This window comes from Gorilla gorilla, chromosome 21, assembly GCF_029281585.2.
Source record: "Gorilla gorilla gorilla isolate KB3781 chromosome 21, NHGRI_mGorGor1-v2.1_pri, whole genome shotgun sequence".
Classification (NCBI taxonomy): Eukaryota; Metazoa; Chordata; class Mammalia; order Primates; family Hominidae; genus Gorilla; species Gorilla gorilla.
The window spans coordinates 28,291,400-28,318,371 of NC_073245.2; the positions used below are offsets into that span (position 1 = coordinate 28,291,400).

At 39.7% G+C, this 26,972-nt stretch overlaps 1 protein-coding gene and 1 long non-coding RNA gene across 17 annotated transcripts in view; one reads left to right on the plus strand and one right to left on the minus strand.

The window, feature by feature from the left end:
- Window positions 1-26,972, plus strand: part of ZNF133 (zinc finger protein 133) — a 53,390-nt gene that overhangs the window by 24,488 nt on the left and 1,930 nt on the right. For 2 of the 16 annotated variants that reach the window (XM_063702307.1, XM_063702308.1), the window contains exons 1-2: window positions 1,630-1,808; window positions 18,160-18,255. Coding sequence is in view for 12 of the 16 variants with exons in the window: in XM_055372933.2 (XP_055228908.1) it covers window positions 17,549-17,669; window positions 18,160-18,255; window positions 18,568-18,609 (259 nt within the window). In the remaining 4 variants the exon portion in view is untranslated. Of the gene's footprint in view, window positions 1-222; window positions 344-1,629; window positions 1,809-3,972; window positions 17,670-18,159; window positions 18,256-18,567; window positions 18,610-26,972 lie in introns of those variants that run through there. The other 14 variants (XM_055372933.2, XM_019017503.3, XM_055372924.2 and 11 more) reach the window with 14 other exon arrangements.
- LOC134757807 (uncharacterized) overlaps window positions 24,910-26,972 on the minus strand; it is a 51,705-nt gene continuing 49,642 nt past the window's right edge. The window contains exon 3 of the long non-coding RNA XR_010132302.1: window positions 24,910-25,839. This is a non-coding gene — a long non-coding RNA (uncharacterized lncRNA). The remainder of the gene's footprint in view (window positions 25,840-26,972) is intronic.

Sequence of the window (26,972 nt, forward strand, 5' to 3'; positions counted from 1 at the left end):
TGTAGTTTTCGAGACAGAGGCGCTCAGAGGGAGGGTCACAGTAGGGCCAGGCACTCTTCTCGGGAGCTTCTACGTGTTTTATGCACGTGGTTAAGAAAAAAGAGGGAGAATTCAGGTGCCACAGTGGCCATTCTCTAGTGACCGGAGCGTGTTACTCAGAAACGGATCCGTCAGAGGCCATTGGGAGCTGCCGGCCTTCAGGGCGCGCCTAGTGGCGCCGAGCATCCTGGGAGGTGTGGTCCGGGCGCTGTGCCGAGGATTCGGGGTAGTGTAGTCCTGGCGCCCCGCTGGAGGAGCTCCCCAGCTGGTGGCTGGAGCGACCCCTTGTTCTTTGGTGGCGCTGGTGAGTGAGGCTCCCGCGGGACCCTTGCCGCAGCCGTACCCTTTTCTGCGCGAAAAGGAAGGTCCCGAAAGGCTGGACTATGGGCTGAATTTGGGGACTGTGCGGGTGGCGCGGGGGTGGTGATTGTGGTGGGAACGCGCTGGCGTGGCGCAGGCCGTCCTCTCCCAGATGTCTTCTTTTGGGGGTGTGGGCGTGCATCTCCAGGGGAGTTGGGTGAAGCCCATCCGTGAAACTGGATGGTGATGAGTGGGGGATCGGGCTATCTCTCCTAGGGTTCTTGTGGGTGGGGACAGGTTCGGCTTTGGCTGAAATCGGGTATTGGGAAAGGGAGTCGCTGATGCCATAAGTCCCCGGTTTTGGGGGAGTTGAATAAATAAGCTTTTGGGGGGAATGGTATTTCCCAGGTGGTGGAATGGGAACCATCCCTGGGGCCATGTGTCCCCGAGGCATTGGTCGGTTGAGGGCTAGTCTCTTGGGGCCCCACTATTCTTCGGCTTTGCTGGAGTGGAATGAGGAGCGGTCTGGCTTGACCAAACAAGCCAGGGTTAGACTGGATCTGGGGTGGCCATTTTGCCGCGATCCACTTTGGTTGGTCACCCCCGGGTTCGGGCCTTGGAGGAGGAAGTCTGGCTGGGACCCACAGGACAGGTTTTTTCCAAAGGTCCCGGGGACCGTCATTGATCGCAAGAATTACGGATTCCCAGGCCTCTGGTGTGGCCAGGCTTTGGGATTTTACATTCCATTTAAGTTTTTATTGCGGAGAAATTTCAAACAGCCAGAAGTAGATAGAACTCTATAGACCAGATCTCCGTCACCCAGATTCAACACTTAACACCTTATGACCAATCTTGATTCATCTCAGAATGGACACAGAGAATCCTTGCAATCCAGAGTTCACCGTCACTGCCCTTACTGTGTAAGAGCACGGTCTCCACAGCCACATTTCCTCTAGGCTCTGTCACTTTATAGCTGTGTCACCTTGGGCAAGATGCTGACTTCACTGTACCTCAGTTTCCTCGGTTTTATCCTAAAGAGGATAATCGCATCTATCGCATTGGGTTGTTGAAAGGATAGAATGAGGTGAAACTCCTACAGTGGCTGTAACAGTCTCTGGTGTATACTAAGTGCTCAGTGAATATTACCTTTCATTAATAACAGGCACAGAGAAGGTCACTTCATGCTCAGCGTCAACAGCATATCAGGGCAGGTCGTGCTTTCAACCTGTACCCCAGCTGTGTTCCCAGGAAGCTGCCCGCAGTTCTTTTCTCCTTTTCTTCTGTGGCAGGTTCATTCCTGATGCTGTTAAGGAAGAGGAGGTACTGCCCTGCTGGAGTTTGAGGATTTCCCTTGATTTTCTTGAACGCTTTTTGTTCTTTTTCTGCCTCCCTGTGGCTCCTGTCTGCCCAGAGAGGACTGCCTGCTGGGGAAAGGGGGTACTCCTGAGCTCCTGACAGCCCAGCTTCAGGTGGGTGCCACTTACCTTTTGCATTTCGAACCATGAGTGGGTTTCTTTTGCTCAGCTTTGACATCTGTGTTCTACAGTGTCCCATCCAGGGATCAGGGCCCCAGCTGGTTCCTTCAGGAAACTAGGCTTGTTTTGGGAGTGATCATTTTCACAGGGAATATTTTTCAGAGCTGATGCTCTCATTCATTACACCTATATTCTTCCCCTACATTCCTTCTTTCAGTATTTGTTCAGACTGCTCATTCCCAGGGCTTGTCAGGTGCTGTGAAGTTGTCAACATTCTGTTCTTCTGTCTTCCAATACTCTCACTTACTCTTTTCCCTGCTAGAGTTTTGGCAGCAAATCCCAGTTATATCATTTCACCTGGGAACACTTCAGGAGGCATCTCTAACACATAAGGACTTCTTTTTGTAACATAACCACAATTTCATTGTTATACAGTTACATTGTTACAATTATATTTTGTTATACCCAACAAAATTAATAACTTATTAATATCATTTAATATCTAGCCCATATTGTTTTCCCCCATTGTTAAAAAAAAAAATCTTTTTTTTCCACCAGTCAGAACAGCCCTGGTCAGAGGCAGGAGAGGGAAAAGTATCTGGAAACAGCATCCCAGTTTTCCCTATCTCTGCCTCATTTCTCCTCCTATTTCTTCTGATCTTGCTGATCTGTGTTGACAGCCTTATAACTTGATATAAGCTGGACCTCTGAGTTTTCCTTGCATCCTTGTTTCCAAACTTACTTCCCATTAGAAGTTGTGTCCTCCTGGCCGGGCACAGTGGCTCACACCTGTAATCCCAGCACTTTGGGAGGCCAGAGCGGGCGGATCACCTGAGGTCAGGAGTTCGAGACCAGCCTGGGCAATATGGTGAAACCGCCTCTCTACTAAAAACACAAAAATTAGCCAGGCGTGGTGGCACACACCAATAATCCCAGCTATTCAGGAGGCTGAGGCAGGAGAATCTGTCGCCTGGGCAACAGAGCAAGACTCCACCTCAAAACAAAACAAAAGTTGTATCCTCCTATTCCACCTGTGCATTCTTCTCGATTCCTTTTCTTTCCCTTTGTCTCCATTTCTTCACTGCCCTAGCTTCCTGTCTCTTCTTCACCTTCTTGCCTTGTCTTTCCTCCCGTTTAGAGCTGAACTCCTTGAAAGAATTATCTATGTTTGTTGTCTGCGTTGCTATCCTTCTGTTATGTTTCGAATATTTTAGTAAGGCTTTCTCAAGTGACACCAAAAAATATTCTTATCAGGGTTACCAATGTTCTCCTTGTCTAAAGGCCACAATCAGTTCTCAGCAACATTTGATGTAATTCTTTACATCCTCCTTCTTAATATATCCTTTTACACAGTTGCTCTTGGTACTAGGTCTTCCTGGTTTTCCTCCTAACTCATAGGCTGCTCCTCTGTCTCCTTTACTGGCTCTTCCTTCCCTCCCAAATTTCCACTGTGGAAAAGGCCCTGCTTCAGTTCTTAGACCTCCTGTCTTCTTCAGCTATACTGTCTCCTTGGTTCTCCCGTTCATTCTCAAGGCTTTAAATGCCATCTGTCTGAGGCTCAGCCTAGAGCTCTGCGTGCACCTCATATCCTGGTCCCCTACTGTCTCCTTCTTCACATTTCCAGTTGGATTTTTTTTTTTTTTTTTTTTTTTTTTAGTGAGACAGGAGTCTCGCTCTATCACCCAGGCTGGAGTGCAGTGGCGCAATCTCGGCTTACTGCCACCTCCACTGCCCGTCTTCAAGTGATTCTCATGCCTCAGCCTCCTGAGTGTCTGGTCTACAGGTGTGTGCCACCCCACTTGGATATCTTATGGGCATCCCAAAAGTAATGTGTGCAACAAGAAACTCTGATCACCTTCCCTGAACATGTTCCACCCCAGTGGTATATAGACCATTCTTTCAAGAGTTTATCTTGGAGCAGAGGCATTTCAGCTCTTTCCTTCAGATTGCTTGGAGTCATCAAGGAGTCATCCTTGATCCTGTCTTGCTCTTTTTTTTTTTTTTTTTTTTGAGACGGAGTCTCGCTCTGTCGCCCAGGCTGGAGTGCAGTGGCGCGATCTTGGCTCACTGCAAGCTCCGCCTCCCGGGTTCACGCCATTCTCCTGCCTCAGCCTCCCGCGTAGCTGGGACTACAGGCGCCTGCCACCACGCCCGGCTAATTTTTTGTATTTTTTTTTTAGTAGAGACGGGGTTTCACTGTGTTAGCCAGGATGGTCTCGATCTCCTGACCTCGTGATCCGCCCGCCTCAGCCTCCCAAAGTGCTGGGATTACAGGCGTGAGCCATCGCGCCCGGCCCTGTCTTGCTCTTATACCCTCATCCACACTATGGAAATCTGGACTCCGACAGTTTCCATGCCCTGCTGTTTCCACCATGGTCCAGGCCACCATCTCATCTGGATGATCATAGCCTTTGAGTGATCTCTTTGTTTCTGCCTATGTCCCGCTAAGGTACATGAATCAGTGGAGCAAATAGAAGGAGATTTTAAATGTAAATCGAATCATGTCATGTGTTTGCTCAAAATCTTCCAGTGGCTTCTCATCCTAACCAAAGTCAAAACCAGTATCCTACAAAGCTAGGTCTGATGTCCCTACATTTACTCTTGGCCTTCATCTGTACCACACTATCTCCGTCACTCCACACCAGCCACAGTGAACTGTCTGTCCCTTGGCCATGCCAGCCTGATTCTTCCTTGCATCAGGGCCTTTGCACTGACTGTTCTCTTGCCCTAGATGTTCTTTTCAAAGTTATTCCCTGGGCTCTTCACATCCTTGAGATTTTTACTCAGTCACCTCAGAGATGCCTTCCCAAATCACCCTATCTAAAATTCTAAAACCTCACCCCACTTCTGTGACTATCCTTTCTCCTTCCCTGCTTTATTTCTCTTCATGCCACTCATCACTTTCCGATACATTGTGTATTTTATTTATTCATGTAATTGGCCCATCTTCCTCCTCTAGACTTTCATGTCAGTGAGGGTAGGTTTTTGTCTTTGTTCACTTCTGTATCGCCAGGGTTTAAAATAATGCCTATCACACACTTGCCAAATGAAGGCATAATCCATAGGAGTAATGGATGAGGCAGACTAGGATGTTGGGAAATGGTCTACAGAGACTGGCAGGAGGCTTTTGCCATTGTCCTGGTGCTCCAACTGGTGTAGGGGTGGGGAGGAATTGAGAGAGTTGGCAGAGGTGGAATCTATTTGCCTTGATAATTGGTTTGATATGGAAGGTAGAGAGAAGTAGTCATGGGGCTGAGTAAGTGCCATGGATGACAGGAAGATGCTTCTGTTATCAGGTAAGCTGAAAGAGAGAGGGCGCAGTATGTCAGTAACCAGCAAGGGTTCTGGTTATTGACTGCTACACAACAAACCACTCTAAAACTGAGTGGCTTAGGAGAGCAACTATGTTTTAATCTCCCACAGTTCTTTGGGTTTACCCAAAGCGGATGTGATCAGCTGAGATGTGAGTGATGCATCTTGCTATGGCTGCAGTCATTTGGGGACTCATTTGGGTTGGAACATGCAAGATGGTTCCATCACACATTTGACATATTTTCGTGGGTTCCATCACATATTTTCGTGGGTTGGCTGGAAGGCTGGGGTCAGCTGGGACAGCAGACCTCACTCTCTCCAGGTAGTGTAAGGGCTTCCAGCAGGATTGAACTTGTTATGTGGTATGTTAGAGCTCCCAAGAGTGAAAGCTGTCTGGCCTTCTTAGGACTTAAGCCTGTAACTGGCACAGTGTCACTTGTGTCAAATTTATTGGTTAAAGCAGGAACAAGGCCAAAATGAAAGAGCTCCCAGTGTTTAAAGCTGGAATAATTATAACAGCAATATAAACAGTGATACTATTGTATTATAACCCATAGGATAAGATATAAATCCATACTGATATAAATAAATAACTGAATATAAATAAATGGGGAGACAGAACAGCTCTGACAGAAGAATTCTAATTAATGGATTTAGAATGAAAGGGGGAAAAAGAACATTGTCATTTGGTAAACAGCACAGTAATAACTATTGCAGATAGGTTCCACAGATATATGCTAAAATTAGTGGCTGAAAGTTTGAAGAGAAATAGGATATTTGTATAATCTCAAAGTATCTCCCTCAAGATATTTATTAATTATAAAGGGAAATGTAGTGACTTTACAATGGAGAAGCTCAGAAGACACCCTCTTAACCAAGTGATCAAGATCAAGGTTAACATCGCCAGTAAAAAGACATAACAATATCATGAACTCATTGATATGTTGAAGGACACAGCATCACATCTGAGGTATTCTAACCAGAAGTGAAAAACTCGTTCTAATCATGAAAAAACATCGGACAAACCAAAACTGAGGGATACCCTTCAAAAGCGCCAAGTTCGTGAAAGATGAGAAAAGACAGAGGATCTGTCACAGATTGGAGGAGGTTAAAGATCCATGACAACTAAAGGCAATGTGGAAACCTCAGTTGGATCCTGGACCAGAAAAAGTACATTGGTGGAAAAACTGGCAAAATTTAATTAAAGTCTGTAGTTTATAGTATTGTGTCAATGTTAATTTCCTGCTTTTGATGATTGTACTATCGTTTTCTAAGATGTTAACATTAGAGAAAGCTGGGTGGAAGGTATGGGAATTGATATTTGTGCAACTTCCCTGTAAGTCTAAAATTAGTACAAAATAAAAAGTTTTAAAAATCCATCAATTCTATATTCTTGAGTTTTTGTTTTGTTTTTTGAAGAAGGGGTGTTGAGTTTTGGTAAAGAGTATCTTACATGTAGAGAGGCAATCATGACTTCTCCTTACATCTATTATTGTGGTGTATTATAATAAAAGATCCCCTAAAATTGAACCAGTCTTGCAATCCTGGGTAAATTTTTCTTTGCCATGGTGAAATATTTTGTTATTGCGATGTTGGAGTCTTTTTGCTAACATTTTAATTAGAATTTTGCTTCAATATTTGTAAGTGACAATTAGTCTATAATTTTCTGTTTTTGAACTGTCATCAAGTTAAGGTCCTCATGGTATCCTTGCTTTATAAAATGAATGAGAACTTTTCCCTTTAGTTTTCAATGCTTTGGGACAGTATTTGGAGCATAAGGACTACCTGGTTTGAAGGTTTGATAGAATTTCCTTGTGACCATCTGGAGTTAATTTTGAGAGTTATTCACTTCATCTAGGTCTACACATTTATTTATATAAAGGTCTGCAAAGTAGTCTTACATGACTTTTAAGAAGATGTTTTTTGGTGACTTTGCCTTTCTTATTTCTTATTTTGAGAGCTTGTTGGGAGGTTCTAGCAGGGGAGCACAGCTACTCGTATACCCTTGACCGAAGACTGGTCCTCCTCTATGTGGGATGGTCATCCTCCTTGACCGAGTGTGCAGCTTCCGGAGGGATGCACATAGAGCAATGAGGGAGGAAGGGGATACCCACCTAGCCAGCCAGATCAGCTGGATCAACACTGGTGATCAATGTGGTGACAGATGTCGCAGCCAGATCGCCCTCACATCCATGTCACTTCTTAGTTGAATATTTATGCTTTCTCTCTTTCAGTTAGCTAGTGTTTGTCTACTTTTTTTGACAAAGTAGGATTTGGCTCATTAGATCTACTGCTTTCTGTTCATTAATTTATGCTTTCATCTTTATTAATTCCTGTCTTTGTGCTTTCTTTTGGGTTACTTTATTTTATTAGCTTTTTGAGCTTGGAATTTAATTTATTTATTTATTTATTTTTTGAGGCAGGGTCTCACTCTCTAACCTAGACTGGAGTGCAGTGATGCAGTCAGGCTCGCTGCAGCCTCAACCTCCCAGGTTCAAGTGATGCTCCCTCCTCAGCCTCCTGAGTAGCTGGGACCATACGGGTGTGTGTATGCACCAAGTCTGGCTATTTTTTAAAATTTTTTTGTAGAGATGAGGTCTCACCATGTTGCCCAGGCTGGATTTTTTTCTTTCCTTTTTATTTGTAAAAGTACTTAAGGCTATAGTTTCCCTTACCTCACTGTGTTAAATAAATCCTGTATATATGTACTGTTTTTATTACCATTATTTTTAAGTAGTTCTATAATTTCATTTTGTGTATTCCCTTTAATTCCCGCCTATTGCCTATGATATGATCAGCAACCTTTTTCTACTTTCTTCTTCCCCTATGTCTTCTATTTGAGTGGCATTTCTACCTTATCAGGACACAATGCCCTATAACATTAGCACATGTTTTCTTCCTCTCTCTTCTCCCCCTTTTAGTGCTAAGTTTACAATTATGTATATTAAATGCTCATCATCAGTCTTTTTGCTAAATTTCCCCTGTCATGTCTTGCTTTGAATGATGATTTTTGGCCAGACCTTTTTTTTTGGTGGTAAATATGCATAACATAAAATTTATCATTTTAACATGTTTGAGTCAATGGCATGAAGTACATTCATATTGTTGTACAACCATCACCACTATCTCCAGAAATATTTTCATCTTCCCAAACTGAAACTCCATACCCGTTAAACAATACCTCCCTATTCTCCCTTACCCCAACCACCTCTCCTCAACCACCATTTGACTATTCTAGGTACCTCATATAAATGGAATCTTACTGTCCTTTTACTTCTGGCTTATTTCACTTAGCACAATGTCTTCTAGGTTCATGTTGTAGCATGTGTCAATTTCCTTCCATTTTAAGTCTGAATACTATTCCATTGTATGTACGTATCACTTTGTTATTCATTCATCCATTGGTGGACACTTGGGTTGCTTACACCTTTTGGCTATTGTGAACAATGCTGGTATGAACATGAGCGCACGAGTATCTGTTCGAGTTCTTCCCTTCAGTTATTTTGCTTATATAGCCAGAAGTCGAATTGGTGAATCACATAATAATTGTATTTTAAATTTTTTGAGAAACCACCATACCGGTTTGTGGGTATACCACATTTTACATTCCCACCAGCAGTATGCAGTGGTTAAATGATAATTTCAAAAACTCTGGTAGAACTCATGTTTTTTGCTTAGAGTCACTTTGGATTCCTGTTGTTGTTCTTTAAAGTCTAATAGTTTTTCTAGTGCATGTCTTAGAGTTGGTGGTTATGAGTCAACTTTTCCCTCATATCCCATAGGCCCTTTCATATTTAGATTCAGGTAATTGTTTTTAAAATGTTTTCTTACATTATACTTTTAAATATTTCCGTTGTTTTGGTATCTAGGAACTAATGATATGAATATTACTTCTTTGTCTGTTTTCCTTTCCAGCTTCTTTCTCTCTGATCCTTTTTGCTTCTTATTTCACTTCATTCTCTTGTTTTCTGGCTATTACTAAGTGCTCGTCATGTTTTCATTTCAATCTATTCCTCCTTGAGTGTCTTATAAGTTTGTCTTCATTTATCATATAATATTGTCTTTTTCTTTGATTTCTTTCAAAAGTTTGTTGAAATCTTTTTGTTTCTTTACTTTTTTTGTCCATTTCTATTCTTAGTTTTTGAATTTTTAATTTATGATCTCATATTTGGGATATATCTCATATCCCAAAATGTTTGTTTGAAGATATTTAATTTAGCTTAATGTTATGGTTTTGTTAATTTTTTTTCTGTCTCACCACTTTTTTTTTTTGGTGGAATTTTCTTTAGTTGAATTGTTTGGATTCTCATTTTCATTTTTTTTAATAGACTACAACTGTTTGCGTGTCTGCATTTCTGTAAACAGAACTGTCAGATTCTAGTGTTTCTGAGATTTCCCTAGTTCAGGAAAATGCTTCTGTCAGTGTAGCAAAGTACAGTTTCTTTACTGGATTGCAGGGGAAGGAGAGGTGGTGCATCCTTTAGGGTTTCTTTGTTGTTGTTTTTTGTTTTTCTCTTTTGTTTTGGAAGACCCTGGATTACTCTCTCTTGCTTGTTTTTCCTTTTCCTTTGCTGTTTCCAAGCAGAATCTTTTCCTTGCTTTATACTTTCCCCATTATGCCACTGCTCCCCCAGTTGTGGGGTTAAAGAGCAGGCCCTGCTTCACTCATGGGGAGAGCATTTCCACCTGAAACCCTCTCATTTCAGTTTTCCTTACCCAGATCTACCTTCTGAGATATCATCCTTCTTTAGGGAGACAAGGAAAAAAAGCCACAGGGTCCCGGAGAGCCAGGGGAATGGTGAGTGTTTCCTGTCTCCATTACTGGCTGTAACAGGATGGACACATTCCCTTCTCTTACCCTGACTGCCTTATTGGTGCCTAGTAGAGTTCAGCTCCAATTCCTCTTACTTGCTCCCCTGCCTCAGCATCACTTTCTGCACAACCCATGACACAGTTATTCACCTAGTAGTTAACTGAACAACACACAATTCTACAGTTTGAGATAGAGTCTGCATTTCTTTGTTCAGCTTCAAAAGTTCTACTGCCTGAGAGTAACGTCACAGTAATGGAATGGGAAGATTCTGGAATCTGTGTCCCCACCTAGACAATGATTATACTGGCAGGATCTATCAGGTGTACCTATTTTGGAACTCTGGGGTCTAGTTGAAGGCCTCCAGTTCCCAGGGGGAAGGAAGCATAGAGGGTAAGTCACAGCTAATTTTAGCTCTTAGTATAGTAGCAGCTACCTATCATCCACCCTGCCAGCCCTATGGCAGGTAGCTGTCCTATATTCCTAGATCAGCTTCTACATGGCTTGTGGGAGACATGGTGGACAATAAGGACCCTTTACTCCAAATATTGAGGATCTGTGTTCTGATTGTTAATTGCTGTTTCTGATCACAGAGGTGGTCCACTTAAATCCCCTGAAAGCTACTTCAGCCAATTGCAACCCCCCACTGGCTAAAGTGGCTTTTAGGGGATTTAAGGAGCCAGAGTCTGTTTTCCCCCACTGAAGTTCTCTTTTTCCCCTTTGAGAGCCAAATATTTGAGGACTAGTATATTGAAAAGCAACTGCATATGGGGGAATGTAGAAGGTATACCCATGGAAAGGCACAGGCTCAGAAAACACCTGAGGAGACCTTAAGCTTACACCTCAGGCTGATTCTTAGCATGGAGACACCCTACATCAATATTAAAAAAAAAACAAACAAAAAAAACAAAAGGGAGACTCTAACAGAGTTGCTGCTTTATAAGATTTAAATGTCCAGTTTTTGACAAAAATCATAAGGCATACAAAGAATGAGGAAAATATGACCCATTCAAAGGGGAAAAAAATGAATAAACTGAAAACATCCCTGACAAAGGCCAGATAGTGTACCTACTAAACAAAGACTTTAAAACAGCCATCTTAAAGAGCTAAAGGAAGATGTGGAGAATGTCAAGAAAATAATATAAGAACAACATGGAAATATCAATAAACAGACAGAAAACATAAAAATAAACCAAAAATAAATTTTGGATTTAAAAAGTACAGCTGAAAAGTTCATTAGAGGGATTCAGAAGTGGATTTGAGCAGACGGAAGAATCAGCAAACCAGGAGATAGGACAGTTATCAAGTCTGAGGGACACAGACAAAAAGATTAAAGAAAAGTGAACAGAGCCTAAGGGAACTATGGGATACTATCAAGTGGATCAACTATGCCTTATGGGATTCCCAGGAGAAGACGAAAAAGGGACAGTGAGATTGTTTGAAGAAATAATGGCTGACAACTTCCCAAGTTTGATGAAAGACTTGAATATAAACATCCAAGCAGCTCAATGAACTACAAATAGGAAAACCTCAAAAGGACTCACACTGAGAAACAATGTAATCAAATCATCAAAAGCCAAAGGTGACAGAGGGATTTTTGAAAGCAGCAAGAGAAAAGCAACACTACATACAAGGGATCCTCAATAAGATTATTAGCAAATTTCTTATGAAAAACCTCTCGGGCCAGACGTCAGTGGGTTGATATATTTGAAGTGCTAAAAGAAAACAAACAAACAAAAAAGCCTGCCAACCAAAAATTCTGTATCTCGCAAAACTGCCCTTCATTACTGAGGCAGAAATTAAGACATTCTCGATAAGTTGGTGGAGATTACAACCACTAGACCTACCCTACAAGAAATATTAACAAGAGTCTTTCAGGTTGAAATAAAAGAACTTTAGACAGTTACATGAAGCCATATAAAAAAATTAAGTTCTCCATTAAAGGTCAATACACAGGTAGTAATATAAGCTAGTATTACTGTAACTGTGCTTTGTAACTTCACTTTTTGTTCTCTATATGAGACTTAGGAGACTACTGCATTTAAAAAAAATAGTCTGTGTTTTTGACCACACAGTGCATAAAGATGTAATTTTGTGACATCAGTAATGAGTTGGAGATGGAGCTGTATAGGAACACAGTTTTTATATGCTATTGAAGTTAAGCTGATGAGTTCAAATTCAGTTTTTAAAGTTTAGGACATTAAGTGTAATCCCCTTGGTTACCACAAAGAAAATATCTGTAGGATGTAGAGAAAAGCAAATGAGATGGGAATTTAAAAGTTGCATTGAAAAAATCAACCAAAGACAAAAAAAGGACAGTAATACAGGAAATTAAGAATAAAAATCTGCAAGACATGTAGAAAACAAAGAGCAAAATAGCAGAAATCAGTCCCTCCTTATCAGTAATTATTTTATATGTAAATGCTTTAAACTCTAAAACAGTTTGGCATAGTGGATTTAAAAAAACATGATCTAACGATATGCTGTCTACAAGAAACTCACTTTATATCCAAAGGCACAAATAGTTTCAAAGTAAAAGAATGGAAAAAGACATTTCATGCAAATAGAAACCAAAGAAAGTAGGAGTGGCTACATTAATACCAGAAAAAATAGACTTTAAATTGAAAAAGGTTACAAGAGATAAGGAAGACATCAATACAAAAGGTTTACTACAGCAAGAAGATATAAAAATTATACACATATACCTCATACCAGACCCTTTAAATATATAAAGAAAAATGGGCAGCATTATAGGGAGTAGAGTTTTATAATAATAATTGGAGATTTCAGTACCCCACTCTAAATAATGGATAGAACAATAAGAAAGACAATAAGTAAAGAAATAGAAGACTTGAACAAGGTGTAAATCAAATAGATATAATAGACATATTCCGAACATTGTACCCAACAAAAATAGAATACACGTTCTTCTCAAGTACACATGGGACATTTTGCAGGATAGACTAAATGTTAGGCCACAAATTAAGACTGATATCATAAGAAGTATCTTCTACCACAACAAGATGAAACTTGAAACCAATAACTGAAAGAAAATTTAAAAATTCACAAATACTTGAAAATTAAAGAACATACTCTTAAACCAGTAGGTAGAGGAATAAACTACAAGGGAAATTAGACCATACTTAGAGTCAGGTGAAAAAGAAACACGACATAGGAAAACTTATGAGATGAAGTAAAGTGCTAGGAGGGAAATTTTTAGCTGAAATACATTAGAAAGCAAAATCTCCAAGGAACAACCTAATTTTACAACTTAGGGAACCAGAAAAAGAAGAACAAACTAAACCTAAAGCTAGCAGAAGGAAGGAAATAATAAACACTGGAGCAGAGTCAAATGAAATAGAGAATAGAAGGATAATAGCAGAAAGCAACAAAACTTAAAGTTGGTTCTTTGAAAGGATTAAATAAATTGACAAACCTTTAGCTTCATTGACTAAGAAAATAAGAAAACTCAAATTACTAAAATCAGAAATGAAAGTGAGGACATTACTATTGTTTCTACAGAAGTAAAAAGGATTGTACAAGAGAACTATAAATTGTGTGCCAACAAATCGGATGCCCTAGATGAAGTGGGCAAATTCTTGGAATGCAAAACCTATCAAGACTGAATCATAAGGAAATTGAAATTTTGAATAAGTGTATAACTAGTGAGGAGATTGAATTAGTAATCAAAACCATCCTGATAAAGAATCAGGTCCTCCTGGACCTGATGACTTTGCTGGTGAATTCTGCCAAACATTTAGAGAAGAACTAACACTAGTTCTTCTCAAACTTCTCCAAAAGTATTGAAGAGGAGGAAATACTGCCTGACTCATTCTGTGAGGCCAGCATTACTCTGATACCAAAACCAGACAAAGACACTACAAGAAAATTACATCGTTTATAACATTGATGCAAAAAATTTCAACAAAATACTAGCAAACTGAATTCAACAAGCATTTGAAAAGAATTATACACCATGACCAAGTGGAATTTATTCCTGAAATGCAGGATTGTTCAACATACAAAAATAAATGGGTATATGGCCGGGCACGGTGGCTCATGCCTGTAATCCCAGCACTTTGGGGGGCCGAGGTTGGTGGATCACCTGAGGTTAGGAGTTCGAGACCAGCCTGGCCAGCATGGTGAAACCACATCCCTACTGAAAATACAAAAAAATTAGCCAGGCATGGTGGCACGTGCCTGTAATCCCAGCTACTCTGGAGGCTGAGGCAAGAGAATTGCTTGGACCCAGGAAGCAGAGCTTGCAGTGAGCCAACATCGTGCCTCTGCACTCCAGCCTGGGTGACGAGCAAAAACTCTGTCTCAAAAAAAAAAAAAAATCAATGCATATAAAATATCACATTAACAGATGAAAGAAAAAAAAACACATGATCATCTCAATGCAGAAAAGTATTTGACAGAATTTAGCACCCTTTTATAGAAAATAACTAGAAATAGAAGGAAACCACTATATAATAAGGCCATATGCGAAAATCTCACAGCTAACATACTCCATGGTGAAAGACTGAAAGCTCCAACATCAGCAATAAGGCAGCAATGCCCACTTATGCCACTTATAGCCAACAGAGTATTGGAAGTGTTAGCCTGAGAAAATAAGCAAGAAAAAGAAACAAATGCCATCTGAATGGGAAAAAGCGAAGTTACCTGAGTTTGCAGGTGGCGTGATCTTAAATGTGGAAGACCTTAAAGACTAAACACACACAAACCTATTAGAACTAGTATATGAAGTCAACACAGAGAAATCAGTTGCATATCTATACACTAACAGTGAACAATCCTAATAGAAAATGAGGAAAACAATTTCATTTAAAATAGCATCAAAAAGAAAAAAATGCTTAGGAATTAACCAAGGAGATGAAAGACATACACTGAAAACTACAAAATACTGCTGAAAGAAAGATGTAAATAAATGGAAAGACATCACATGTTTGTAGACTGGAAAACTATTTTTTTTTTTTTTTTGAGACGGAGTTTTGCTCTTTTGCCCAGGCTGGAGTGCAGTGGCATGATCTTGGCTCACTGCAACCTCCACCCCCCAGGTTCAAGCAATTCTCCTGCCTCAGCCTTCCAAGTAGCTGGGATTATAGGTGCTGCCACCACACCTGGCTAATTTTTGTATTTTTTAAAGAAACGGGGTTTCGCCATGTTGGCCAGGCTGGTCTTGAACTCCTGACCTCAGGTGATCCCCCTGCCTCGGCCTCCCAAAGTGCTAGGGTTACAGGTGTGAGCCACCGCACCTGGCCAGAAAACTTAATGTTAAAATAATAATACTACTCAAACCAATCTACAGAGTCAATGTAATCCCTATAAAAATAATTTTTTTAATAAATAGAAAAATTCATATTAAACTTGATATGGAATCTCAAGGGACACTGAATACCTAAAACAATCATGAAAGAGAACCAAGTTGGAGGACTTACAGTTCCTTATTTCAGAATTTACTACAAAGCAACAGTAACCCAAACTGTGGTACTGGCATAAAAACAGACTTACAGACTAATAGAACAGAATAGAGATCCCAGAAATAAACCCTTGCATATATGGTCAAATGATTTTTGACAAGAGTGCCAAGACCATTCAATATGAAAAAGACTATACTCAACGAACGCTGTTGGGCAAACTGTATATTTATATGCTGAAGAATGAAGTTGAACCCTTACCTAACACCATATACGCAAATTAACTGAAAATGGATCGAAGACCTAAACATAAACGTGAAAACTATAAAATTTGTAGATGAAAACCTAGGCGAACATCTTTATAACATTGGATTTGGTGATGATTTCTTGGAAATGACACCAAAACATAGGCAATAAAAGAAAAGAATAGTGAACTTGGACTTCATCAAAATTTAAAACTTTCATTCATCAAAGGAAGGGAATATATTTGCAAGTCACATATCTGATAAGGGATTAATATTTAGAATATATAAAGAACTCCTACAGCTTAACAACAATAGAAGAATGCCCCAGCTTAAAAATGGACAAAGGATTTGAATAGTCATTTTTGCAAAGATATACATGTGGCCAATAAGCACCTGAAAAGATGTTCACTATCACTCACATTAGGAAAATACAAATGAAGACCACAATGAGATACCACCTTATACCAATTAGTATGGCTGTTACTTAAAAAAAAACCCCAAACTAGAAAGCAGTAAGTGTTGACAAGGTTGTGGAGAAAACAGAACCCTTGTGCATTGCGGGTTGGAATGCAAAATGGTACAGCTGCTGTGGAAAACAGTGTGGTGGTTCCTATAGAATTGCTGTTTGATCCAGTAATTCCACTTTTGAGTGTATACCCAAAAGAGCTGAAGGGACTCCAACAAATATTTATACAACCATGTGCATGGAAGAATAGCCAGAAGCTAGAAACAAACCAAATGTCTATTAACAGGTGCATAAACAAAATGTAGTATATACACACAATGGAGTATTATTTAGCCTTAACAAGGAAGTAAATTCTGAGCGCATGCTTCTACATGGCTAAATCTCGAAGACATGCTAAGTGAAATAAGTCAGACACAAAAGGACATATATGATTCCACTTATTGTAGCTACATAGAATAACCACATATATAATGGAGACAGAAAGCAAAATGGTCACTACCAGGATCTAGCGGGAGGAAAGAATGGGAAGTTATTGTTTAATAGTTAGTGTTTCAATGTGGGATGATGAAAAAGTTCTGGATTCTACCAGTAGGTGGCTTTTATTCCTCCTAGGGGGCCCTCCCTGCCTACATTTTGGCTTTGTCTTCCTTTGCTCATAATGTCCTTGTCCCTGCTCCCCACATGCCTCATCTGTAGTTCCTAGCACTTTCTTCTTCCCTTGATTCCAACCCATTCTCCAAGACCAAGTTGCCATGCCCTGTCTTAGAAAACCCTTTCTAATCTCTATTCCAGCGTGTCCTCCATTTGGAAATAGTGCTAAGAAAATTAAAAGAATAAAACTGGGCAGGGGCATGAGAATAGGATGCAAAGATGAATTTTTGGACTGAGTGGCCAAGAAGCTCCATGGTGAGCACTCACAGTCTAAGGCTGGAAGTTTAATGAACTGTTTTCTACATTTCACAGGTAAGAAAACTGGGATACTAGTTGGTGGCAGAGGTGGGTCTGAAACTCAGGCACCATGATTCCAGGGCTTCACTACTCTCTGCTTGTGACCATCAGGCCCGAGAAAGCCAAGCCGTAGGATTTTGAGGAATTACTGAGTTATAGTGGACTATTTGATCTTTTAAATTCTTAAAACTCGGAAAATCTGTTATCCTTTATTGTTGCTTACATTTTATATGTTGCTTGCTCTTCTGTCTGCCTAGATTTAAAGTTCCCAAAATGTAGGGACTCCATTTTGTGCACATATACCCTGTGTGGCCCCCCAGGACCTTGACTATATGGGTTCACAAATGCCACTGGCTGGATTGAGACAGGGATTTAAAAGTCTTGGAACACATGGCACCAGGGTCACTGTCAAAGGCAGGGATCTTGATATCTCACCTGCCTCCCCCAGGGCAGCCTTCTCCCTGCCCCTCACCCTGCCATGGGCAAGGCTGGCTTCTGAGTGAGCAGGGCTCAGTTTTGTGTTACAGGCACACATGGCATTCAGGGATGTGGCTGTGGATTTCACCCAGGATGAGTGGAGGCTGCTGAGCCCTGCTCAAAGGACTCTGTACAGAGAGGTGATGCTGGAGAACTACAGCAACCTAGTCTCACTGGGTAAGCCTGATATCTGTTAGGATTCCCATTCTTATTGCTGGGAATTTTAGGCTATGCTTGAAGCAGCCATCTTGCTTTGTTACTTGACCTTTGGGTTGGACCAAAAAGCAACTACATTTTTATTCGTGTTTCCCCAGGGAGGGTCTGATTTTGCAGAGTGGAAAATGGGTAGATTTGTTGTGTGTGTGCATATGTGTATTGTGTGTACTACTCTGCATTTCTAGGCCTTTTTTCTCAGGCTGGGGTTCTCATCCTATGTTAACTTGTTTTAAATGAGAGGGGTGTTCATCTACTCGGCATGGAATAGAATCAGTGTACTCTCATCTGAATTCGCTGCCCACTCATCCCTTCCGTTTCTGAGGGCCCCACTCACCCCTTCCAACTCAGGGCTTTGTACTGCCTTTGAAGTTTCCTAGCTGTTTAGCTTTGAATTCTTGAATGGGCTCTTGAGCCCATAACCTAGTTACTTATTTTCTTTTCCTGTGAGCAGGAATTTCATTTTCTAAACCAGAACTCATCACCCAGCTGGAGCAAGGGAAAGAGACCTGGAGAGAGGAAAAAAAATGTTCACCGGCAACCTGTCCAGGTGAGTGGGAAAACACTGGGCAAATGAGACATGAGCTCAGCAGCTCAGAGGACTCGGGGAGAGGAGGCGTTGCTCAGGTGCTGGGGAGGGAAGCTGTTCCCCTGACCTCCTGGGCTGCTGTTTAGATTGCCTGACATGGCCTCCCTTCCAGATCCCCATCTTCATTTGAGTATGGACGGGGCTTTCCTGGTGTCTCGTCTCCTTCCTCCACTAGGAAGCGTTTTTTCCTCCCAGTGGGTTTCTCCTCTCTAGCTCACTCAGTTCTCTTTCATATTTATGGGCTTCTTTCTCTTGTTACTGTTTTTTAAAAAGATCATCAAGAATATGGAAACAACTGTGACCTAAACAAAGAAGGCAAGCCCAGTGGGAGGAAGAAATCTAAAAAGCCAATAGAGAATTTGAAATGGAATTCTAAAAAAACTGTGAGCTATTCAAGAATGGCTTTTACATTTTATAATGTTATATAAATATCTATATAATATCCTTAATTTTGCCTCTTAACCATCAAAGCCTGAACTATTTACTATCTTTAAGAAAAAGTTTGCTGGCTCGTGCTCTAAAGGAGTACAATACATAGCCTTAACTTTTTATATTCTATTAATACTTAATCTGGGTAAAATATAAAATGTAAGAGCATTGCAATTACACAGTTCCAATCACCCCCTCCTCCCAACATCGTTTGTGCTATAGTTGTCATTTGTGTTATACACTCCTTATTACAATGTTAAAATGTTTGTTTTAAATACTCATCTAGATTTGTTTTCTACCATGTATTTTTTTAATTAAGAGAAAAAATAGTCTTTAACTCATCCAGATAATTTATCATTTTCTATTCTTTTTGTTTGTTTGTTTGAAAATCTGAGTTTACCTTTGGTATTATTTTTCTTGAATCTTAAGGACTTCATTTGGCATTTCTTATGGTACAGGTGGCAGTGTATTCTCTATTGCTTCTGAAAGTGTCTTTATTTTACCTTCATTCTTGAAGTGTATCGTCGCTCGATGTAGAATTCTACATTGGTTATGTTTTCAGCACGTTAAAAATAAGATTCCATTGTTCTGCCTGCCATTGTTTCTGATGGAGAAGTCACCATGAACATAATTTAGCTTTATTTCCTTTGGCTACTTTTCTCCGTACTTTTGGTATTCAGCAGTTTCACTGTGGTGTGACTGCCTTAAGTACATTCTTCGTTTACATGTTTTTATCTGCCTGATTCTCTCTGTCCCCTTTTGGGACTATAGGCACATGTATATTAGTCGTTTTTATATAATCCCACAGGTTATAGATCCTTTCCATATTTTTAAATCTTTTTTTCTCTCTGTTCTTTAGACTGGATGATTTCTGTTGGTCTGTCTTCAAGTTTACTGTCTCATTTGTCATTTCCAATGTGCTCAGCTCTAGCCAGTGAATCCTTCATTTCACTTATTTTTCAGTTCTGCAATTTCCATTCACTTTTACTACACTTTTCTTTGTGGTGAGATTTCCTATCTGTTCACTAATTATAATTAAATTTTACTTTATCTTCTTTAAATCAGACATTAAATGGATAACTTATTAAGTGAAAAAGTTATAGGATTTTGTATATTATGCAGTTGAGTTTGTTGTTAGATAAAGAGAAGTGTATGAAAGAGTATATATCCATATGTTTATGAGAACATGGAAGTCTGTTGTTATTTACCATTACTAGTGGTTACCTCTGTGGGGATAGAATTGGGGAGGGTTGGACAAGGGGCTGGCTGAGAATTTTTCATCCTACTTCGCATTATTTTTAAATGACAGATGCACAGATAACTTTAAGAAATTATATATGTGCTTTAATTTTTAAAATTCTTTTGACAATTTTATAAATGTTTGCACCGAAGTATGTATTTTCTTTTTCTGGGTAAGAAATTTTCTCCTCTTGTTTTTATTAAATTGATTAATTCTGTCTTCAAATTGAGGGACCATAGCATACATAATATAAATTGTTGCTGTTTTTCAACTTGCTTGTAACCTTACTGTTCATCTGTTAGAAGGAATCCTAAAGCTCTCCACAGTCATTGTAATTTATATCAACTTCTCCATTTATTTCTAAGTTTTTGTGTTATATTTCACTTTATCGTTCTATTAGTTGTATAAAGGTTCAGGATATTTTTATCTTACTCATTAATGAAGTTTTTAATACTGAAATTCTCTTAGTTCCATGAGCTGTTCTTTCCTTTAACTTCCTCTTTATTTCTTTTTAGTCTTAGCACCGTACTTTCTTGTGCATCTTTTCGGTATTTTATTGTTCATCCTTTTATTTTAAAATAAAAACAATGTCATTTGGGTGTTTTGCTTTTAAGCAGCAGCATGTAGCTGGTGTTGCATTTGCTGTCACCAAGTGGTGTTAACTTTTAATAGTGACTTTGACCTTTCATGTTTACTTAATAACTGATAAATTTCATGAGACTTGCTCAGAGGTTGACTGAGGTAGATGAGTAGGTGTTTTACTACAGCGATAGGAAAGAGGGAAGGTCAGGGCAAAGGAAGTAAAGCATCTGTATTAGTCACCTTGGGCCGCCACGACAAAATACTGTGGACTAGCTGGCTTAAACAACAGAAATTCATTTAGTTATAGTTCTGGAAGCCAGAAGTTCAAGATCAAGTTGTCAGCAGGTTTGGTTGCTCTGAGGCCTCACTCCTGAACTTACAGATGGCCACCTTCCCCCTGTGTCTTCACATGGCCCTTTCTCAATGCTCACACATCTTTGTTGTCTCTTCCTCTTCTTAAAAGGACACCAGCCCCATTGGATTAAGGCCCACCCTTACAACCTCATTTAACCTTAATTACCTCTTTAAAGGCCCTGTCTCCAAATACAGTCACATTAGGGATTACAGCTTCAACATAAGAATTTGGAGGAAACACAACTCAGTCCATAACAGCATCATTGTGAGAGCACCATAGTGGTTTCATAGACTCTCCACCGAATATATAGTTCCATAAAAGGTCAGTTGGATATATAAGTCCATTGGATCTCAGTTGTATGAAGGAGTAAAGATGAGGGACTGGTGTATAAGCTGAAAGGTCATGGATTGGAGCCCCAAATAAGGTCAGGAACCAATGTGCCCATGGTGCTTGAGCAAAGTGAGTCAGAAGGTAGAAGAAAAGGCTGTGTCAGAGAAGGGAATGTGCACAGGAGAGAATGTGAAGATTGTGCAGTGTCTGTGAACGGCGTTCACAGTGCAGGTGAGGTCAGTGTTGCTGAGAAGTTGGAGTCTTAGCCAGAGGCTCAGCCCTGTGGAGCACCCTGAGAGTGCTGACAGGTATTGGTGTGGAGAGGATGTGAGGCTGGTAGGTGATCAAATATTCAGGGCAGTGTGTGAAACCAGGAGGCCTGTGGATGGTCCTGAAAGAAGTATGGTAGGTAATGGTGTGGAAGCCACATTACAAAACAAGGACATTCCTCGCACTCTGTAATGCTTGAGATATGAAAGGAAGAAGCTGTCTATCTGCTTGAGCGAATCTCACAAAAATCTTCCTCTCAAGGAACAACAGAGGTAGGTCTAGCCAAGGACATGGAAGGAATGTTGGACAGAGAAGGAGAGGATGTAGGGGCATTATCTGACCTGTGTGTTCATTCTAGAATTGGCAGGTGGAGGCTGGGAAAATGCTATACACCCTGACCTTTGTACATTTACACAAATATGTGTTTTCTCAACCTGAAAAGTATAGAATTATCAAAACATTTATATTAATAACAAGCAGCTTACCTATCATTGTCTTAAAGCGAAACGTATCTTTTTTGTCTCTTGTTTTTAATCCTTGTTTTAATTTAAAGAAAAACAGCAGCTCTTACAATGATGTTGAGCACATTAAAAAGAATGCTGTACAATCCAAGGAGCAAGTCATTGTGGTTGCCCAGGAAGCTGTCTTGGAAACCCAAAATATATATGTAACGGGAGGAAGACTGTTCTAGGTACAAAATACATCTTAACAGTTTCATTATTCTATATTTGGGACTTGGATTTAAGACGGGCAATATCAGAATCCTCAAAATAGGCTAGTTACAAGAAAAGTATTTAATTTTCTTGGCTGTTACATTGATCAGAATGCTAATTCAATAAATGTAACAGAATCATTTGCAACAACATGGATGAACCTGGAGGATGTTAAGTGAAATAAGCCAGTCACAGAAAGACAAATACCACACAATCTTACTTTATATGTACAGTCTAAAAAAGGTTGGACTCATAGAGGCAGAGAATAGAGTGATGGTTACTAGGGGATAGGGGTGGTTGGGAAAGATGTTGGTCAAAGGATTTTCACATAGAAGGAATAAGTTCAAGAGATCTATTGTATAGCATGATGACTACAGTTAATAACAATATATTGTATTCTTGAAAATCACTAAGTAGATTTTAGGTGTTCTCATCACAAAAAATGATAGGTATGTGAGGTGATGCAATATGTTAATTAGCTCAATTTAGCCATGTCACAATGTATATTTATTTCAAAATGTACACAATGAGTATATACATTTTTTGTCAATTTAAAAATTAATTAGTTTTTTAAAAGGAACAGGAGTTACCATAATTATGAAGAATTATATGCCCTCCTGAAGTGAATAATCGTTGTTATTTATATTGACTAAGAAGCCTGGTAAGAAGTAACACAGAAGCATAAGAATGAGAACTAAAGCCAGGTGCTGTAGCTTGCACCTGTATTCCTAGCTACTCAGGAGGCTGAGGGAGACCAAGGCAGGAGGATCACTTGAGGCCAGGAGTTCAAGACCAGCCTGGGCAACATAGCAAGACTCTGTCTCTAAAAAATTTTTTATAATTAGCCAGGGTGAGGTGTTGTGTGCCTGTAGTCCCAGCTACTTAGGAAGCTGAGGAAGGAGGATTGCTTGAGCCCAGGAATTTGGGCTACGTGATCTATGATTGTACCACTGCACTTCAGCCTGGGCCACAGAGTGAGATCCAATCTGTTAAAGATTTAAAAAATAAAGAATGAGAAATTGGAAATCTGGTGAGGTAAAAATAGAGCTTTTATTTCTGAGTATACAAAAGACAAAAATTAGTTATTTTTCATATGGAGGACAGAAATACACCAAGTTATAATTCTTTCTTAGTTACCAGTATTATTGTCAAGTTTAAGCTTTTTTCTGTTTATTGGCAAGCCAAATAATTGTACATGTTTTTAAGCATATATAGTGTTGATGGACGGTATTTAAAGTTTTAAGTTTCAGTCTCAAATAATTAACATAAGGCTGATCTCATTAGTTTAGGCAAAAATACAAGTAAAATTGTTGCATGGGAACACTTTGTATAGTTTTGTTTTTGAATTTTTTAACAGAAATATTTATTCTTGTAATGATTTCCTAACAGAGATCTTAGAAATTGAAAAACAACATAATCAGTCTTAAGTTAAAAACTGCCTGAAAAATATGCCATTTCTGGTATTTACTTTGAGTAAAGTAATTGTAGATTCACATAATTTCTGGCACTGTCTGTAAATTACAAGATACTAGTTGGACACGTATATCTACATATGCCTAATCTTACATATTTATGAATGCAATATTAGCCTATCTGATTTTTAAAATCAGTATAGGTTGAGTATCCCTTATCCAAAATGCTTAGGACCGTAAGTGTTTCAGATTTTGGGTTTGTTTGGTTGGTTGGTTGGTTTGCATTTTGGAATATTACCATAAACATAATGAGGTATCTTGGGTATAGGACCCTAGTCTAAACAGGAATTTCATTTATGTTTTGTGTACACCTTGTACACTTGGCCTGAAGGTAATTATATTTTTCCTTTGAGGATGCTGAATAAACTGAGTTTTATGTGCCTGTGTTTTGACTATGACCTGTCACGTGAGATCAGCTGTGGAATTTTCTACTTGTGGCTGCATATTGGTGCTTAAAGATTTTCAGATTTTGGAACTTTGCAGATTAGGGATGCTGAACCTATATATTAGTCTTGGAAATTTAGATTAGTTAAACTTTCTTTGAGAAAGCCTACATGTCAGAACCAAGTTTTATATCACTAGAATATTATGCTAATGTTATATTTACATTGATAAAATAAGGGAAAATGCATTGCATATGTCTTATTTGCAGGCTTTATCTTATTTTGAAATATTGATTCCACCTTTAGTTACATACCAGCTATTAAGGTTGTTTACATATTGTAGTAAATAAGCTCTGAGTGCCTCACATTTCTTTCTTATCGTGCAACCTAATAAGCAAGGCGCCTGGCTTAATTCACAGCTAAACTTTTTTCTTCGGAGACAGAGCTTCAGCTGCAGCAAGAAAGATTTCCTTCAGAAACTGGCATATTTGAATCATTAGGAGTTCAATTTTCAATTTTATTTATTTTTTATTTTTTTGAGACAGAATCTTGCTCTGTTGCCCAGGCAGGAATGCAGTGGTGCAATCTTGGCTCACTGCAACCTCCGCCACACAGGTTCAAGCACCTGCCTCAGCCTCCTGGGTAGCTGAAATTACAGGTGCATACCACCACACCCAGCTAGTTTTTATACTTTTAGTAGAGACAGGGTTTCACCATGTTGGCCAGGCTGGTCTCAAACTCCTGACCTCAAGTGATCCACTCGACTCAACCTCCCAAAGTGCTGGGATTACAGGCGTGAGCCACCACGCCTGGCCTGATTTTTTTTTTTAATTTTGTTATTCTCGAGTTTTTAAATTTTAAATTTGTGTCAGTGCCCATTAGTCTCTATAAACCTATCAGTGCAGGAGCACCTTAGATTTAAAATACTTTATAAATAAATTCATTAACCTGGTAATATTTTGTGTTAAAATTTCTTCTCAGGCTAAATATTCCTAATGTATACACAGAATGCCAGATTTGGTGACCAACTGAAAAAATTGACTAATGGAAAATTAAAGTTTTGTTTTTCTTCTGTCACTCCATATAAATGTTAAAACCATGTTGAATTAAGATTTCTCTGAAGGCGCTTCTATAATTCTGAAATACATTTAGTGTAAATGAAAGTCTGACACTTTACATATAGGCACAGCAGCTAGGGCTGTAATAAGCCTACATATCAGAAGCCTTGGTTCTTATAAGGGTGGGTGGGAGGTACTACCTGTGTCAAAATCATAGTCACTGTGCTTAACTCAGGACAGACACAGGAGTTCCTTTTACTGCTGAAAGACCTACTTACCCATGACTATGCCCTAATATGTATGAAGGTAAACCAAGGAGATATGAGCAGTTGCTTCCCTTCTCCTGTCGTATTCAAGAGAAACAAAATAGCCAATAAATCAAATCTGACAACTCCACCCAACTCAAGTTTCCATAATCTCAAGGAAGTTGCTGGCCAGAAATAGAACACAAAATCAGTTATGAGTTGTGGAACCTCAGACAACCAAGATTAAACCAAATAAACCTAGTGAGAACTCAGTGAAAGCAGCTAGGATTTACTGCTGAAAAAGGGTCTTGAGGGACCACCCGGCACCTGTCCTGAGTACAAGGGCTGGAAGAGCAGGCTTTCTCTGCAGGAGCTCCTCAGCACTGGCGTGGGGAGAGGCAGGCATCAGGTTAAATTGTTGGTTTCTCTGTCTGTCATCAAAGCCTGAGGTAAAGGCCACCAGAGCTACTGAAAGGAGAAAAGTTGAGTTTATTTACTGGCCAGGCAGTGAAACACAGAAGGGAAGACATTCACTTAGGCAGTTTGCTGAGTAGGAAGAGTCAGGAATTTTTAAGTGTTAGGAAAAGGTGGTTCTGCTCATTGTAATTAGAATTGAAAAGTAGCATTTCGCGTAGCATGGAATAATTCTGGAATGTGGATGTGTACACTTTTAATAAGCTTGATTGTTCATTGGTCAAGAAAAGAACATTCGGGTAGATCCATCGAGATCTCTATAGCATTCGGGTAGATCCATCGAGATCTCTACCTGGTTACTCATATTGCCTGGTCATTGATTGCCTTCAGCTGACTAGACCCAGTTGTGATAAAACAATATACTCAATGTTGACATCTCCTACACAAGAGGCACTATAAGTAGAAATTTCTTCTTTTACACTGATTTTTGGGGAAAATTTCATTTACACTAATTATGGAAATAGGTTGGGGGTACCAGGAGGGAGCATCCTTTAAAGTCATTGGGGACCTGGGCTCTGTGTTGTCCATTGCTGAAAGCCTACTGCCTCCTAGAAATTCTGGCATAGAGTAATCTAACAAATCTTTGTTGAGTGGGGAGACAGCAGTTCGGGTGTGTCACATACTGTTTCACTACCCTCTCATGCTCCTCCCTACACCAGGGCTTCTCTGTTCACTCCAAATAACTGCTTTCTCAATCCATCCCCTTGTCCTCATAGGGAAATAAGGAATGACATTTCCACATGAGTCCTAGGGTTAGACATCTTTCCATCAAAGAAGAAAGTACTTATGGACATGATTTATCTCAGTGTGCATGGTTGTGAGTTAGAAGGTAATTAATTGTATTGAAGGTGAGGGGAAACTGTTCCATACTGGCCCTATTTACACACTCAAAAATGCCAGGGATGCTTGTGTAGTCTTATATGTAGAGCAGGTCTTAACGAGTGGGTTTTCTAGATTGTAATGCTAGACGTAAGAAGTAGCGGTAGGCTGCAGAGTAGGCCATGTAAAGGAAGTCCCGGTTGGATGGCACTTAAGGCCTAAGTGTTTTGAAGCCTAGGGGATCTGACTAAGCTGATTGCTCAGGCTGCCCACTGAGGACTCAGTTGTGACTCACACTTTTCTCTCTG